This window comes from Mastomys coucha, unplaced genomic scaffold (genome assembly GCF_008632895.1).
Source record: "Mastomys coucha isolate ucsf_1 unplaced genomic scaffold, UCSF_Mcou_1 pScaffold19, whole genome shotgun sequence".
In the NCBI taxonomy this organism is placed as follows: Eukaryota; Metazoa; Chordata; class Mammalia; order Rodentia; family Muridae; genus Mastomys; species Mastomys coucha.
Window position 1 is genome coordinate 8,951,008 of NW_022196901.1, and position 17,302 is coordinate 8,968,309.

Below are 17,302 nucleotides of genomic sequence, written 5' to 3' on the forward strand. Positions count from 1 at the left end.
AAAGATCTATTTGCAAATATAACCACACTCAAGGTTTTACTGGATGAGGGCCACTGAGCCACAACTTTTGAAGTAATGCAGGTGAAGCCAACACAGAACTCTGCATCTGCACTTATATCACTCATTGACTCTACAGCAACTAATTGATTTTCAGCACATTTATACTATTACAAAAAAATCTTTCTTGCTGTGCATGGTGGCGAAAGCTTTTAACTACAGCACTCAGGAGGTAGAGCCAATTGGGCTTTTGTGAGTTTGGGGACAGTCTGGTCTATATAACTGCTTCTAAACCAGTCTGTTCTATATGGTGAGTGCCATGCCAGCCAGGGGAGACCCGTTCTCAAAAAACATATTTCCAATATTTTATGTTTTAGCATCATTATATAAGAAGTATGCTTTAGCTCTTAAAACAGAGAGACTGAGTGAGAGACAGAGAGAGAGAGAGAAAGAGAGAGAGAGAGAGAGAGAGAGAGAGAGAGAGAGAGAAGGCATGGACTATCAATATATAGTATCTACTTGTACCAGAAGTCTGATACATCCTACTTCTGTGGTGGTTTGAAAACTTATTAGAGAATCTCCATTTACTAAGAGAAGTACATGAACATTTTATATTATTAACAATGTAATGTGTTTAGTATTTTGGACATGAACAGCTCTTAACCAAATCAAAATCTAGCTTGATATGAAACAATGCAGCTGGAATAAAGGAAGTTTGTAACAATGACACCAAACAGTCCTCTAAAAGCTGAATTTCTTTCTATGTCTTCTATTCTGCACTATAAAGACAGTGGGTATCCCTCCTTAGCAGGATGAATCCTGCTATTATAAAGGAATATAAGTTAGAAGTCACAAATTCAATATTAGGCGGATAATAAAAAACTGAAAACATAGCCGTGTCTGAGTTCCATGAGATCCACCTCTTTGAAGAAGAGATTTCTAACAAGCTGTAGTGGATGTAAAGAACTGGGAAGACGTGATAGAGTCTGATCAGGCCACAGTTGTATCAGAACAACTTAGGAAGGGGAAAAGACAAATCACTGCTGCCAGATAAGTACAGGGCAACGTAAATAGAAGAGGGATAAAGTGAGTGACAGGAACAATCTCATGGATTACTGCTTTGGCATGAACCTTGGAGTATGCAGCCAGCTTGCCAAATAAATGGACCAGTGAAAAGAGAGTCACTGGATTAACTTCAGGAATTAAGCTTATTAATGGATTTCCCTGCAGAGTATATCCACCCATCCTGATAGACACGGATTCTGTTGCTTTCCCAGCTGCTAGGTTATGCAGTAAAATAATTCCACGTGAGTGGCTGGTGACACAGGGACTATTGATTTTTCCTCTAAAATGAATTGTCATTGACCTGAGGCACTGCTACTCTACCCCATTCATTTGGGACTGGTTTATATTTGAACCAGCACAAATTTGCTTGATTTAATCATGAACGGAATATATTTGAATAGAGATTGTTCCTGTTCACTGTCTCCTCCCCATTTTTTTTTTTAGCTGCTTCTTTATTTAGGCTAAATTTTCACTATTTTATCCATAGTTTAAGAACAGGGAAGGAGGTAATTGGAATTGTAGGTAAATTATATTCTTTTGTAGAAAGCATAATGATCGGAAGTTAGTTAAAAACACCTCAATGCTGTTCTAATTTTCATGCATGGAGCAGTTGTTTTGACAGATGGATGGGCTTTATTTTTGTAACGGTCCAGGAAAGTCTGCAACACAGCGTAATCTGTGCTATGTAGCTGTATCTGTGATGTTTGTTTTTGATTCATTCTGCTTTCAGCTCCTCTATCTTTTTCAAGCATAGATATTTTCTTTACATTTATTCTTTGGGACAATATTTTTATGCATAATTTTCTATTCATGTGATCTAAAAAGGATAGAGCCCCCTAAAACTCAAAATCAAATAGCTTGTCATAGAGGATGATATATCAAGGCTCCTCAGGTGTGGGCTTGGGTTTTTATTGGATTATAACTGCTCTTACTTCCAAACTAATGATTGTGGGGTGCTGTTGATCTGAAGGTCCCCGAGATTGACTGACTGACTCTCTCGATGTCAACTTGGTACCAAATTCACCTGTGTATATCAACTTAAGTTTGAAAAAAGATCAAGGTTTGAAAAATGAATTCATTTTGAGCTGACCACACTGTCTTTATTACGCTGTAAATCCTCCAGTGTAGAGCAAAGCAGTGCAGGAGTTTAATGCCAAAAAGTACATTACATTCTGAGTTTTGAGAAACGTCATGGTTCAAGGAAAGGTCAGAAGCACTCGTCTTCTGCCTCCCCAGAGCAGCAATGTGTGAAGTATGTTTCCTTTCGCTGCCACGCTTCCCCCTCATTTAACAGAATGTTCAGGCGGCCTCCGAATAAAATGAATGTCCTGTTCGGAATCCTCACAAGGTCTGGCAGCCACAAACTAAAAAAGGGAGGCAAATGAATGACTGGATTGATACACTATTATGTAGACGTTCTCTTAAGAACAGATCCTTGAGAGAATGTCTTTCAAGTTTTGGGTTCCTCTCTGTTCAGGCCTTTTGTCTACTTTCCCCCTCCACTCAAGCTGAGGGTTCCTCCTTTGGCTATTTTCAAACCAATCTTGAAAGTATTTCCTTCCAGTCCTTTGTTTTCCTACAACCATCATTTTACCCTCTAAGCCCAAGAAATTGCTCCGCACTCTATTTGCCTCAACCTTTACTTTGAAAATAATACTAAGGTAGCCTCAGGGCATGGCAAACAGTGCAACTTGCCAATTGGGAGAGTTCTATGGGGAAATTAAGGAGATCATTCTAGGCCTTGGGCCAATAGGGTGGGGCTCCATTTTCTCTAACTCAGACTCACTTGTTATCAGCACACTCAGTCAGACTCCTTGCCAGGTTTCTCTGCTAGAGTCCCATGATTGATTTTGTTCCAACAGCTTTGTAGAAGAATGGTTGTCATAGTATAGTGGTTCCCTATTTAACAGTTAATAGAGAACAAATTGAGAGTTTGATTTCAATGTAGTCCAATTTTGTGGGCTTCAAGAGCTTAGTGAGTTTTTCCTGTGTTAATTATAACCTGCTAGTTTCTTTAGAAAGACAGCCTTGGTCGCTGGTAAATTGCTAATTGGTTATCTAATCTATACGAAATAATGAACTCACAAAAGCTATAGTATTAAATTCATAACAGGGGTAAGGGTAATATGACCCTTCCTTTGTGTTTACAAGTATTTGTACTCATGATTATGTTTTGCTTTTATACCACAGAGAGCCATAGTCTACTTTTAAATTGTTATGAGGTATTAGATGTAAATAATGGAACTAGAGAAGTAAGGTTTATATGCAAAATGGCTTGTGAGACTTAACAAGCATTTCCCAGTCAAGTGAAATCCTGTTCTTTTCTGAAGTGAGCAAGTCTTCTGTCTGGGTCTGCAACAATTATTTACTGGAATATCCACTTGCTTAACCAAGCATGCACAGCCAATATCTTGATTTTGACATATGGTACTAGGACTCATTATTTATCTTCTTGAATATAATAATATTGAGCCCACAATGAGGGATGACTGTAAAAGCAGAATATGTGGCCACCTACATGTTTCAAAGAAAGATATTTTTAAAAATTCCTCCTTTGAAAATGACAGATTTTTTTTTTTTTTAAGGAGTACGAATATATCCTTTGGGCAAACCCATGAATGCTTCATTTGTAAATGAATTTATCAGATGTTTCCTTTCCCCAATCTCCTTCCTCTGCATAGGCATTCATGTTGTGTCCTGTAAGGGAAGGAAGGGGAACTGATACAGAATGGAGTTTGGGCTTTGAGAACAAAGGAAGTTATGTTTTATCTCCTTTGCAGTGATGATATTTTGAACAGGAACTAACCTGTTCAAAGTGAGTGAGGAAGGGTATCCATACACCCTTTAAGCTAGGAAATTCTTCCTCATAACAGAACAATTTGCAAAGTCAGTTGATTTCAGAGCATAATTTTATGCCTTGCCCAAAAGAAAGAAAATACAATCTGGATCTATTTAACAAAATAGTAAAGGAATTGGTTTTTCGGGGGGTTTTTTGTTTTTGTTTTTGTAATTTTTACCTACTGAAATTAGACATTATTGTTTAGAAAGCACGAGGACTCACATCTAAAACTTATATTTTGTTTAAATAATTCTAATTCACCTAAAGAAGTATATTCACAGTACAATATCAGGTTTCAACCTAGAACAATCAGATAGAAGGAGTAGCAGGCACTTTCTTGAATTTTAAATGTTAATTATTCTGCTGAAGTTGGCTGCTCCTTATTTTATGGGCCAATGGAGTTAAGACCTAAGTCATCAGCTGTAAGTATTGGATGTAAATGTCATGTGGAAATGTATTCAGCAAGTTATAACACTCCACTTATAAACTCTAACTGACTACATAAGTCCAGATGCATTCTGAATTCACACCTACGAAGTCACGGGTCACATAGAAAGCTTTGAGGGCATAACACACTTCGAAACATAATATTCAACCTGGTTCTCCATTTTGTGAGCGAGCCAACCTCATTTATACAGTAGTCTGCTTTGGGGATTTATAGTTCCATCTCTAGGGCTTACTTTTAAATATTCAACTGCAAACTTTCTTAAAAACTATGAACAATGTAGAAAAACACTTTCAATATATCTGTTCAGTTGCATATGAATGCATACTTATTAGAAAGAAACCAGTATATATTACTAGTGATGTTTAGCTTCCTGATATCCTTTATTTCTGTTCCTGTTTTCTAAATTTGAACTCAGACGTCACTTATGTAATAAGAATTTTACCATAATCTCATTTGAATAATTTGTTACTTAGAGAGTCGGTTGTTGTCTGAACTGTGGAAAAGTCATCCTTGATTATTGGCAGCCCAGACCTTTTTATTCAGTTCGGCGACAATGGTTTAGAAATAGTTTTCATGAGAGATACTTGGAGAAGCATACATGTTTTATCCAGGGTTACTATTAACACTGTGTCCAAGACAACTTGGAGAAAAAGAAAGATCTGCCTTAGGCATCCATACTACTGCTCATTATTGAAGGAAGTCAGGGCCGGAACCTGGAGGCAAGAGCTGATGTAGAAGCTATAGACAGGGTGATATTTACTTGGTTTCTATGGCTTGCTCATTAACCTGCTTTCTTATAGAACCTGAAACCACCAGCCCACGTGTGGCACCACCCAAAAAGGACTGGGCCCTCCGCTATCAATCACTAATTAAGAAAATGCCTTATATGCTAGCTTACATACCCATCCGATGGATGGATGTTCCCTCTTCTCAGATAACTACAGCTTGATCACATTGATGTAAAACTAGCACAGTGTATTATATTTATTTCCTCAAAGTTTAAGATTTTTATATTTTAATATATGTAATGCTGTGAACAAAGTAACAGAGTAATAAATGAGCCCTAAAATGTGAAAAAGGGATACATACAACATCTATCCCAGCATGCCCAACACCTGGATTCTTCAGTCAGCCTGACTGCTGGAACTAACTGCTGTGCCTTTTGTTTCACAGAAAGAATGTGCAAATTTCATCAAGGTCCTCAAGGCTTATAATCAGACTCACTTGTATGCCTGTGGAACTGGGGCTTTCCATCCAATTTGCACCTATATTGAAGTTGGACATCATCCTGAGGTAAAACTGACTCGTAAAAATGCTTTTGGTTCCTGGCTCCTTCTAGTTCAAACGGTTCGTTGCTGGTTTCTTCAGCTCATTTAGCTTCTTGTTCTCTATGCATGGGAACCTACTTCCAATTCAGAGGCTCTTATTAATTTTAGTTTGTGTCTATAAAACATTGAGCTCATCACTCTGCAACTGTGGGACACAAGAAGGGAGGAGAACATTTGTTCTCATCCTGGATTTCAGAGTCATCCTCTCATCATGTGAGACTCAGGGGAGACAAGCTGCAGGTGTTCTCCACTTTCCTTCAGCTGTTTATTTGTAGCTCTCCCCACCATAACTTCCTCAGTCAAAGGTTTCTGCCTCCTACTGATTTGTTGTCTTTGCTTGTTTTGTTTTATTTTTGTTGTTATTATCTGTCAGAGAATTAAGATGGATACTCTCTATAAATAGGTTCCAAGATGGGATTCTCACATTTGGATTCTTGCTTTGTTAGACTTTACCTTTATATTTTTTGATTATTATACTACTAGCATGAAAAAGAATGAGATACGTTTTGCTCTACTGAGGGATGTTGTTGAGAGAAACTTTGATGAGAGACTTATAGTTAAGTAAATGTAAAACAAATTTAAAATGAGGAGAACTTGCTCCTATTGAAAGCAGTGTATTGAGCTGTGCATCTCAGTTGTCTCAGTTATAAACACTGTTATCAGTTCTGGCACTACCTCTCCAGAACAACAGTGCTCCTGTGCTGAGAGAGTGATCTGTTACAGAATTTACTTCCAAATTGGAATTCAGAAAGGCTCAACAAATAAAGAGTTTGTTCACAGAATATTTCTGGAATCCTAAAGATAAGACCGAATTTACATGTCAGCCACTTAATATCTTCAACTCTAGACTAGTGCTGCTTTTTCTTAAGGTGTCCTGTAGGATAGGAATGTGTTGTATTGATTCCAAAGACAAGAAAGCTAAACATTTCATTCTTTATCTTCCTTATACAAGACAATGCACTACGGGCTGTGTGTTTCCAATGCTACAACTACTAACGTGGTGTGGTTTCTGCTGTTGCTTCCCTGGTGAGACTAGAAAGTTTAAGACACTTTCCTGAGGACGCATCCCTATAGGGAAATTGTATGCGTGTACCCTCCCACCCTTATATGCTTCCTTCTTCTCATCCTCACAAGTATGTATGAAATACTGGTTAGTGTGAACAAGATGTTTCATCATGATTAGACTTTTTAGAAAAGGAGGCTTCTTTAAGTTTCCTGTTTCACACTGAGGAAAATAGGAATTAGTTCATACGCAGGACTCTAGAGAAAATACAGATCGTGGTTTTAGTCACTTCTGATTAAATAACCACCCCTGTGCTCCCATCCCAAATGTAAAATTGCCGATGTCAATAAAAGCTGGACCCATTGTGGTGCACATTTTGTAGCTGAATTCATAATGTTCCTGATGGGCAGCACACAAGGATGCAGTAGCATTTTCAGGAAATCTCCTTTCCGAGATGCACAGGAAAACATGAATGGTGGTGTCACAGTAGGCTTTGAAGCCCTGAGAACATCTCACAGTCTCTGCTCATAAGGTGTAAAACAGAATAAAATCATCCTTGCCTAGGTATCCACATATGTTAAATGAGAATTATGCTAACTCATTACCTCAAATTGCCTTCCACACTCCTAACATTTAGTGCTACACAAACTCAAAATTTCTCATCTCATTGTGAAAGCATAGCATTCTGCCGGTCTGAGGATTTACTTCCGACATCTCCCTCGCGGTCTCAGCATTTTCTTCCGGCATCTCCCTTTACTCCACCTTAGGTACTCCATGTGGAACCAGAGGCTTATTTCCCTGTATCTGTGTCTAATGTAGAATTGGAATGAAGATGTTTGAGATCTGATAGGTCATCCTTGTTAAAAAATGAACAGCTAATACTCGAAATTATAAATGTCTGTGATTGAAAGCCTTGGCAGTTTGTCTCATTCATTATTGCCACCTTACCTGTTGTTTATGTGTCTCCTCATCTGTGATTATAAATAATGTCACTAGGCTTCCCTTATAGGGTCTCTCTGTACTCATCTTAAATCTCCCCTCTCTAAAAGCTGAGATTCCATTACTGCGATATCTATTTATGTTAAAGTTCTGTGCATCTGCATGGATTTTTATCATTTTTCCTATGGTGACGTCTCCACCCCTGCTATAATTGAGCTTCCTGTTGTTAATATGCATTATCTTTCAACTCCACTAAGCTTTGCTGCTCTTAGGGTGGGCTCGTAGGGGAACGAAGGGCTATAGGCCATTGCTCAGGCTCCACTCTACTGAAATAGTAAATAAGCCTAGTTTCCTATGTGAGCTCCTTTGAGACGACATATTGAGGTACATGTTTTTTTTTCCCTGAGAAACTCAGAGTTTCGAACAGGTCCAAATTAAGAAGCTCAGTGATTGCGATTTGCATGAAAACTATAAATTATGAAATACCATTCCAGAGTAGGAGGTCAGAAAGAAGATGATTATGCAATTACCTGGGGAATTTGGAGCAGTCTAGACAGGCAATCTAGGAAATTCTGGAAAAGATATTATCAGGAGAGCTTGTCTAGACTACATCAAATTTAATTTTCAATGCTTAAGCTGCCTTCTGAGACAATCTGCTTTAAATTGATCTATACTATTACTTAAAATGCTACCCTTGGCTTTAACCAATTTTGCTGTTTATGAAGTTGAGAAAAAGAGACAATGTGCACTTTATACTGTTAGAAAAAAAATGACACTAATGGAAAGCCTGGAAAAGGAAAATAAAATAAAAGAAGCACCAGGAGAGAGGCTGGGGATGCTGAATTAATATTCACACACACATGGAGTTTGAATATACCACCATTAAAATCCGTCTTTAAAATAACATTTATGTTTTATAAGATTATACTATAATTACATCTTCTGTCTCTTCTCCTTCCTCTCTCCAAACTCATGTCTCCCACCCAAAGCCTCGGTTCTCTTTCAAATTCATAACCTCTTTTTCTTTAGTTATAGAATTTTTCTTCATAAATATTAAGCTAGGAATTACATGTATATTTTCTTGATAGATGTCCTATAATTCAAAAAAAGAAAAAAGAAACTATTTTATTCCATGTTTTTTAGACTACAAATAATTATATTTTATGAAAAGAATAATCTTCACTTTTAACATTTGTGAAGACTGTTAGCAAGCAACACTGCCACAGTCAACTTCTGTTTTTCAATACACTTCCCTAAAAGTATCTATTGCCTTATTCTTAGTTTCCAAGCTTCTAGACACTTCTATATTAGAAAACTGAATATGGACTAAACATCTTTGTGAAGAATGTCATGGAAGTAAAACACTGGTTTAAAAAAAAAAAAGAAAGACCCTAGTCACTATTTAATACTTTTGAATCTTATAGAAAAAAATTATCACTTGCTATTTCTAATGATAAATCAATTTCAAAATACCACAAAATTTAGCCTTGTGGTTATTAAAATAGTCTTTTCTTTTCTAGCATTTTGATACCTATATATACACTCTTGAATATTGTCTTCCAAAAATCTAGTTTTTCTGTCTAGTGAATGCCTTTTGACCACACACAGTATGTCATTGATTGCTGTATTAAACAGATTTTCTGTTTCCTGTGATACATTTGGGAATTGGTAGACATATTAATTAACTCCAGTTCTGTAAGATATGTGTCAATCAATTCTTGGGCATCTGCCAATAGCCCTTGACACAGCAGATAACTACCAACAAGGTCACATGCCTGATACACATGTGTACATTTGTCATAAAACGCCTGCAGAGTTCACAGAAGGAGTGAGTCAGACAAGAGCACAGATGAGTTTGGAGCTGTAGTTCCAGCATCTCTGCCATTCAAATTGTGAGTCATCCTTTAGGGGCTGGCTATTCCCAAATGGCTTATAGTATATGGTATTTCTCCCTTCAAATTTACATCTGTTAGTAAAAAATGTATAAATTTTGAAGAGGTCTCTGTATATGGTCTCAAATTCCAAATGGGTCTCTTCTATGTACTGGCAGGAATCCTAAAGAAAGGTGGACCCAGATGTCTGCTGGATAGTATTAACTCTATAAATACTCTCATAATGTCATGGTCTCAATTTATGATAGAACCTAGGAGACATTAAGAAAAGCAATGAGGCTTAATGGCTATCTCTCAGGTCACTTTTGCAATGACAGCCAATGTATCTCTCCAGGAACTAAAATTGTCTGTTTTTTCCTTTTGTTATGAAGGGGAATTTGCTTTATATGAAAGTCTGTAGTGTAGATGTTATTTCATCATCATGTAGGACTTTGTCAGTTAATTGATTTCTAATCCTTTCTGCTTCTGTTATCTTTCTCATTTATTATTATGTCTCTTCTAGTGAAGCACGGGTTTATTTCTAATAAGCACGAGTAAACTAATGGTAAATTGTTTTTGTACCACTTTTACATGTTCCTTAACCCACACATAGGAAGTGCTGCCTTGTAGTAAGCAAACCCTGGTGAGATATGTCAGAGTCCTTCTTTACTTTCTTCTCAGCTGTTCATTATTTTGACCAGAGGGGATTTGTCTTTCATTTTCACAGCTGACCTGATCTACATCATATTTAAGTCTTGTATAGTGTCTATTTTTCTTCTATAACAGTTTAAATAACTGAATCATGCTTAAAAAATAATCTTTGTGTGTTATTATTTAATAAACAATACTTCCATTTTCATCTCAAATCAAAATTTAAAATCATCTGCTATTTGTACTTAAAAGGCTTTCTATTTCATATATTCTGAGAGAATTTAACACAGCTGTGTGTTTCTCCAAAAAACATTAAGATACTACCAACAAGACTTTCTCAAAATTAATAGGAGCAGAGACTAAGTAGAATAAGTTGAATTTTAATAACACAAGGATAGAAGAAACAGTCAAAGCTGGTAAAAATAAGAGTAACTCAGTTAGCACTGTGCAAATACTTATTTTAAATGCTTCAAGTCACATGATTTGACCTGAATACTTGCTTTAAAAGTCATCATTTTGATACTAACATTCTTCTATTCTCTGGCATATATTCATTCAATTACAAGACATTTTTCTCACACTATTTCACAAGTGTTGTTCTGGAAAATAATGGAAGATAAAATAGAAATGTTCATGTATTTAATTGATTTTTTTTCGTGCCTAAATGCTTACTTCAGTTGTTACCAGAAAAGGGTTATGGATGAAATTGAGGTTTTCTTAAGTCTTAGTTGATACAATGATATCGTGACTTATCGCTTTTTTTTTTATTCGTTAGTCCATTTTTACAGTCCAGTCTTCATTCCCCTTATGGTCTGCCTCTCCACCACTTCCCACCCCATACTTCCTCCTGTCTCTAAAAGCATGTCTACTCTCTCACCAGGCATCCCTGCTCCCTGGGGCCTCTAGTCTCTAGAGGGTGTGTTAGGTGCATCTTCTCTCACTGAGGCTAGACCAGGCAGTCCTCTGCTGTGTGTATCTAGGGCCTCATATCAGCTAGTGTATGCTGCCAGGTTGGTGGCTCAGGGTCTGAGAGATTTCAGTGGTCCAGGTCAGTTGAGATTGCTGGTCTTGACTAGTCATTTTTTAAGAGAAATGCTACCTCATAACCTTGAGAAAAGATTAAATCATGGTGTCTTCATTTGTGTGAAGTCTTTGATGTTGTAAGTACCAAGAATGCTCTTTCAAGTTTCTTGGGCTAATGAGAGGCAGAGGCTAACTTTGTTGCCTTAAACCATCTTTTATTGCTGTGAAGAAACATCAGGAACACAGCAACCCATAAAATAAAGCACTTAGTTGGGGCCTGCTTATAGTTCTAGAGCTCTAGTCTGTTACTGTCAGAGAGCATGGCAGAACGAAGACAGACTGGAGAAGTGCTGAGAAGTAGCTGAGAGCCCTACATCCAGATCTGCAGTCAGCAGAAAGAGGAGAACTGGGTATGGCTTGGACTTTTGAAACCTCAAAGTCCACCCCCAGTGACACACCCCTTCCTACAAGTCCACACCTCATCCTTCTTAAGTAATGTCATTCATGGTGACCAAACCTTCAAATATATGAGCTGGTAGGAGCCATTGTGATCCAAATCGCCACAATCGTACTCGTTACACACATGTTGCTTTTTCTATACAGAAGGCAAAGTCAAGTCAGACTACACTCCTTCTGGGATTAAACAGAATAAGAAACAAAAACAAAAACAAAATTGTGAAAGAAGTAAACCGTCCTTAGCACTGAAGAGTGTAAGATTGTAGACCCAGTATTAGGTTGTTATGTGGGGCATAAATTTACATTGAAAAAGGCTTTTGCTTTACCTAAAGTATAGCAATATCTTGCCACATGGTTTTTCTAGAGCTAATGTGTTCAGTGTATTTGTTTTCTCATTTAGCTGGTGTTTAATTTTAAGCAGGAAAATCATATTTATATATTTACAAACTTATCAACTATTAGAAAATATACACTGGAAATTAATCCCTATAGCATTCTAGAAAGATAGGTTGTAGTGTTGTTTTGTTTTTGTAAGGAAAATGGTATTATCTCTTTACCCATATTCATTTGGAGGGCAATAATCTTTGACTTATGCATCTTATGATTCTCTGCTTCTGATTTGAGATATATAATATGTAATTTCATTACAAATCTTTTCCTAACTGTGAATGCCATATCTTGTAAGGGTCCATGATTCACCAAAGAATGGTACCCAGGACCAAACAGTATGTAAACACAAAGAGTGATTTATTCTGCAGTAGTCCAGCATCCTGTAGTCTCTCCATTACCAAGGTAGAGATACCCAGGCCTGATTTAAAGCACATTAAAGAATTTTGGGATAGTTAACCTCTATGCTAATCAGTTGGGTCCATCTCTATGGACATTCAATTGCCAGTGTGGGGTTGGGGGGGGCTGGAAGCTTGTAGGGGAGGTATGAGAAGTGTTACTGAGGAAGCCTGGAAACTGCTGCTGACCCATTGTCCTTGCTTCAGGCCAGGTGGCTGGGGAATTCTGTTACCTGTGCATGAAGACTGGAGCCTGGGGTTTTTTTCTATTAGCATTTGACTTGCCTGGACTTGCCCAGTTTTTAGGCCTAGTCTCCTTAACTGCGAATTTGAAATCTGTCATGGAATCAGGCTAGCCTTCTCAATCTAATAGTCACTAATCATTGTTTTGCAGGGTTAGAGCCCCCTAACCAAAGGCTAGAAAAACAACCAAACCAAGCCAATATAGTTCATGATGAAACATTATCTGGTTTTATATAAATGGGTCAAGAACAAATTTTAGGATACATAAAGATGTTTCCTTTCATAATCATAAACACTTATGCCCTACATTAGCATCTTTACTAATATAATAATTGTATGTGTGCATGTGTGTGTGTATGTGTGTGTATGTACATGGCTCCTGTGCCACAGCCTACATGTGGAGTTCAGATGATAATGATAAAGTTGATTTTCTACTTCCACTTTTTCTGGATTCCAGAGATTGAGCTTAGGTCATTGGCTTTGCATCATTGGGCATCATATACTTCTTTATCCACTTAGCTATCTGACTGAGCCCTGTATTACTAATTTAAAGTAAGTTATATGAGTTGATTTCAATAATTTAAATTCATTGGTTGATAGAAATTGCACTAGCACCCTTGTTCTGAGATTCACTATTGTATACTGTTCCCTCTATACTTATATTAGTTTTCTAAAACATTTCCAGTAGAAATACAGTACAAGCCATATATGGCAATTTTAATTTTTAACTTGCAATTAAAATTAAATATCATTTCTTCCCTTCCATCTTCTTCCCCAATCCCTTTCAAATTCATGACCTTTTTTTCTTTGGCTATTTCTGTGTGTGTTTGGGGTATGTGTCTGTGCATGTCTATCTGTATACATTTCAGGACTGACTGCTTGGTTTTAGATAGCCAATTAGAAACTCATTTCTGGGAGGGAAAGACCCAATCCCCCTCTCTCAGCAGTCTTTAGTTTCCTAGGTGTAACTTTTGTCTAGGAGTGGGATTGATTGAGATTTTCCACTTTCTAAATTAGCATGTGTATTGGTATTTATAAAAGAATTTTAGTCCAGCAGCAGCATGGCTTTTCTGGCAAGAGATCACATCTAAAGACCTTCTAAATTTATGTGATCCAACTGGAATGTAGACATTTCCTGGATTACAGTATGTTATAGCTGGAGTACAAACACACCCTTAGCACATAGCTTAAATCACAAACAATAAAAGTAAGGTTAGTTTATAGAAGGAAGAAGCCACTTTTAAAAGGAAGTCTAATTGAGGGGGTGCAATTCAGTCAAATTCAGGCAATATGTGGCGAGGTCATTTGAGTTGAGTTCAGTGCAGTTCTGTGCAGTTCAGTTGAATCCAGTTGAGTTCAGGTGACTTTAGTGAAGTTCAGTTGAATGATGTTGATTTCAATTGAGTTCCCGCAGTTCCATTTAGTTCTAGTCCATTCCTGCAGTCAGTGTAGTTGTTCAGGAAATTCAAAGGCAGTTTTTTCCAAGCAGAGCAATTCAGTGAGAAGCTGAGAGAAGGGGAGATTGAATCAGTCAGCTTGGAGAGGAGTTTGACCCAGAACAGCTAAATTGAACCAGCAGCCAGAGTTCAAAAAGAACTAGAAAGGGTGAGCTTATTCAACAATAAGTGTCTGAGATGACAGTTATAACAGGTGAATAAAAAGTTACTTTTCCACCCTCCCACTTTCCACACACCATACCTTCCCCCGCCCCCTGTCTCCATGAGGATGTTTCTTACCCCATCCCCACACCACCAGACCTCTACATTCCCTGGGGCTGTAAAAAAGATAAATTAATTAATTAAATAATTAATAATAAAGTTACTTTTCCAGGTATTGTCATTGTTCAAGACTTGTTTAGGCAGTTTTCTGTATCATGAGTTTAGCTTCTCTTTCATTGCTAGGAGACAGTATCTTACAAAGGGCTTCCTGGCTGTTTGATTTTTATAATCTTTCAGTCCCCTTTGCATTGCATGTCCTGAGCCTTGGTGAAGATGTTATCTTGTAGCTGCCTTTAAGGATAGACACCCCATTATAAGTTGTCAGCATTTTGATGAGTTGATTGTCTCCATTTACTGTAAAAAGCAGCTTCTTTGATGAGCTGTGAGAGCTGCACTTACCTGCAACCTATAAGGATAAGTACTTTGAATGCAGTTAGAAGCCATGCTGGTCTAGGGAAAGATGGGATAGTGGTTTCTCTTCTGATATATAGGGAGAGTGAAAATAAGCAGATGGAATTAATTTTAATAATATAATTACATAAAAGTATTCAAAATATTGTTTACATGTATAATTTATAACAATTTTTTACTATGAAATTCAGTGTAAGGTTTATTAAGCTCAGTTTAGACTAGTCCGATTTGGAGTCCCAGTGACCCAATGTGGCTGGCAGATATAGCTCAGTCTACAAGGTTGATGAGAGTAGAAAGCTCAATAACTGACAATTTTTATGCCTACATTAGAAGTTGAACACAGGAGAGTCAGGCAGGAAGGACCAGCAGAGACTGGGGAGGAGAGCAGCATGTGATAATGAGAAAAGTTCAAAGATGATCATAATAAGCAAATAGATCTCTGACATGGAACTTTTATTTCTTAGCTTTGGGAGAATATTAGAAAGTAATTGAGGGTAGATCTATTTATATCTGAAACTTTACTCATGGCTGAATAACAAGGGATGAATAACAATGAATGAGTAACAATTTGTAGCGAGGTAAAAATATGGAGAATATCTTCTAGGTAAGATACTAAGAGGAATGGGGATATTACAACTATACAGACCTACAGACACATAATAATACTCTAACTTCAATATGGGTTAACGTATAGCTAATTAATATTACTTATTTCATTGTGGGGTTGTTACCTGCCCCAATGGTCTAGGTTCCCAAATGAAAGATGCACACATAGCCTTTGTGTCTTAAGATGCCTTAAGCAGCACAGTAGCTTGGCTACTGCCTGACTTCCATGCAGTTACTCCCGAGTTATTATTTAATGATTTTCTGTCTTACGTTGTCTGCTCTGGACCCTGTTGGGCAGCTCTCTGGGCCATGCTTTCCTATCTCCTTGACATGGTGGCTATGCCGCTCTGTCCTGAACGCTTCTCAGGCATGATGTCTTTCTTTTCCCCCACACTCTCCTGGCATTGTGGATCTCTCCCTTCCTCCTCCTCCTCCTGTTTCTAAGACCAGGAAATCCTAAAATCCTGCCTCTATCTGTCCTTCCCAGCTATTAGCTGTTGCCATCTTTATTTATCAATCAGAAGCAACTAGGGATAGGTACCCAGAATTTACATGCAGATTCTCTCATGAAAGGAATTTTTTTGGGGGGGGGATTTAATTAGCATTCATAATACAAGAGCTATGGCTTAAAACTTTAAAAATAGTAATTATATTCATCCAAAGTAAGACTTATTAAGCAATCAATGTATTATGGCACTGTCTGTTTCAAGTATTGACTCATCACAAAATTTGATGAAGTGATACTCTTATTATGTCTTACCAAAGAGGAAATTAAAATTCTTAGAGTATTTTTAATGCACCTGAATCCAGCATGGTAGGCAATGGTTATGGTTTTCGTCTGTACTGAAAACCTGCATCATGAAAACATGACTTACAGAATGCAAGAGAACAAAGAACTGAAATGGTTGATCTTGTTTTATGATATGGAGTCAAATTTAATTTTTCTATATTTATATTTCAAATCTAGTTTGGACCAGGTGATAAGTGTGGACAAAGAGGCAGCTGAAGTAAGCAAAGGGCTGACACCTTCAAACTGGAATCTGAAAAGGGAATGGCATATGAATAGTTGTAGGAGGTAGTGTAGGCAGTGTGTGCAAAGGACAGCAGCCTACATGGCAGTCAGTCGGCAGGGAACGGGGGATAGCACAGGATCCATGGAACATTTCAAATACGGAAGCTGGAAATGACATTAAAGGTTGAGTTGAGGAGAACAAACTGACTGCTTTGTGAGGTTTTACCAAGAGAATGGTGGGCTATTCCCACCATTCAAACAGAAATATATTTCTGGGGCATAAATTAGGGGAGAAAGGGAGCAGTCCAAACATCCGTTTTGAGACTATGGCAAAGGTCTAATACCAACTGAAAAAACTAAACTGAGACCAGGTGAGAGACACAGGACAAACTGAGATTCTCAAAGGAAAACAAGAAGTCAAAACATCCTTCAGATTTCATAAGTTAGTGAGGAATAGCTGTGATGATGAGAGCTTATACTTCCTAAGGGGGGGAGGGATGGGCTTCAAATTCTCGTGTGATAAAAAAGGCAAACCTTTTCTAGCTCCTATATACTCGATACCTGCCCCGGGCCTTATGAATAAAGGCCATGCATGATATTCAAAAACACTAAGGGATTACATACGAATGTATTGGGAATTCCTAACCTGGCAATTATAAAAAATAAGTCATCCAAACTTGGAAATCCATAGAGAAACATGTTATGTAAGGCTCACTGTGAATACAGTGCAAATTCTGATACAGTGAGCTGCCATCTGTTTCTACCAGAGAGAGAGATATCAGAAGCTATAACATTAATGGAAATTTATTTCATATTGGCTACTTCATATACAAATTTTGATGAGTTTTCCAAAACTTCAAAAAATTTTAGCATAAAAAGTTGCTTTCTAATATTTTCAAAATAAAGT

The 17,302-nt window shown here is 37.5% G+C and overlaps 1 protein-coding gene across 4 annotated transcripts in view; it reads left to right on the top strand.

Annotated features, from left to right (window-relative positions):
- The window catches only part of Sema3a (semaphorin 3A), a 447,592-nt gene that overhangs the window by 318,313 nt on the left and 111,977 nt on the right, over window positions 1-17,302 (top strand). For all 4 annotated transcript variants that reach the window (XM_031380015.1, XM_031380018.1, XM_031380016.1 and 1 more), the window contains one exon: window positions 5,523-5,642. In XM_031380015.1, coding sequence (XP_031235875.1) covers window positions 5,523-5,642 — 120 coding nt within the window. The remainder of the gene's footprint in view (window positions 1-5,522; window positions 5,643-17,302) is intronic.